Genomic DNA, 1,455 nt, shown 5'->3' with positions numbered 1-1,455 from the left:
ACAATGAGAGAAAATGGGAGGGCGAGCAAAGGGGTCATTCTAACATCTGACTCACCAGTGTCCGTCACTGCGTTCAACCTATATTTCTCATCAGCCTCGGGTGGATACCTTGCTTTACCAGTAGAAAGTCTTGGTGTCAATTATATCGTTGGAACAGCCAGACCAAATTATGCGCTCTTTGAGACGTATGGAACTTCGTTTGCTGTAGGAGCGCCGTACGACAATACAGTGGTCAATATTACACTCAGTACTTCTGGTATTTCTGTTCCCGGTCAGTTTCACAGGGAGGGAGACAAAATCACCGTCGTTCTGGATAAACTGGACACGTTCTATATTGAAACAAACACATTAAATCAAGACCTGACAGGTACGCATATTTTAAGTGATAAGCCTGTAGTGGTAGTGTCTGGTAATCTTTGTTCATACGGATACGGAGGTTGTAATCATCTTGTGGAGTACCTACCTCCTGTGTCAAAGTGGGGTACCAGGTTTATGGTACCACCTATTACTAGAAGCATCAGTTGTATCATCAGGATAATCTCATCCGTAAGCAATACGAATGTCGTTGTCATCTCTGATACCTCGAACAAAACTTACTCAGTATCTACCCACGTAGATATAAACACGAACTCGACTCAACCTTACGCCATTTCTAGTGATCACCCTGTGCTCGTGCTACTATCAATTTATGAGAGAACAGTTGAAATGACATTGGTGCCATCAATTAACCAGTTCTCCAATGAACCCGTGCTGGTCTCGACTCCTACATCCTTTGTGTACGATAACTACATTGTGGTCAGTATCCAGACCATTAACCAGTCCGGTCTACAGCTCCGCACCGTTTACGGGACGGACTTGTCCAATGTTGGATCAGTGAGTTTTCCTGATGCTGACGGTGAAATGTATAGCTTCATTACGGTATCCTGTAACAATAAGTGTTCTGTCCAACACAACGACACCGACGTGGCGTTTAGTGTTATTGTGTACGGGTTTGAAATTAATGCAGTATATGCATATCCTGCAAATCTCGCGTAATAACTTTATTTGATAAAATTAAACAGCTTCCAGAAAATATCTGCTTGTCGAATGCTCTTTTGATCAATGGAAATAGGTCACAGACGTTCATGTGTCGAGGGGCCAGTAAGCCTGAACAAGAGAAACAGAGAATATAATACATGCAAGTAACATTGTTGAATAACAAATATGCGTTCATAAAAATAAAATATAAAAAGTATTTTTTCTTCAAAATGAAACTTTAAATACTAAACAACCCGAAGCAGTTAAAATGATTCAGGCTGGTGTTGCCCAAACGGTTGCCGCCTGACACTTCAGTGTACAAAGGACATTTGGTTAAATTTTGTTGAACGTCCTATTAACGACTAATGTCATATAAGGACGTGCCTCCATGTGTGTAGTGTATGCGTGCTTGACTCCTTGTGATAGGCTTCGGCATGG

At 41.6% G+C, this 1,455-nt stretch overlaps 1 protein-coding gene across 1 annotated transcript; it reads left to right on the top strand.

Moving 5' to 3' along the window:
• Window positions 1-3: 3 nt before the first annotated feature.
• Window positions 4-1,035, top strand: LOC110440828 (IgGFc-binding protein-like). Its single transcript, XM_021483957.1, has one exon. It carries the CDS (start codon window positions 4-6, stop codon window positions 1,033-1,035), a length of 1,032 nt encoding a protein of 343 aa, XP_021339632.1.
• The last annotated feature ends 420 nt before the right edge of the window (window positions 1,036-1,455 follow it).

The sequence above is a fragment of the Mizuhopecten yessoensis genome, unplaced genomic scaffold (genome assembly GCF_002113885.1).
Source record: "Mizuhopecten yessoensis strain PY_sf001 unplaced genomic scaffold, ASM211388v2 scaffold711095, whole genome shotgun sequence".
Lineage (NCBI taxonomy): Eukaryota > Metazoa > Mollusca > Bivalvia > Pectinida > Pectinidae > Mizuhopecten > Mizuhopecten yessoensis.
The sequence above is the reverse complement of the archived record's forward strand: the minus strand, read 5'-3'. Positions and strand labels throughout refer to the sequence as shown.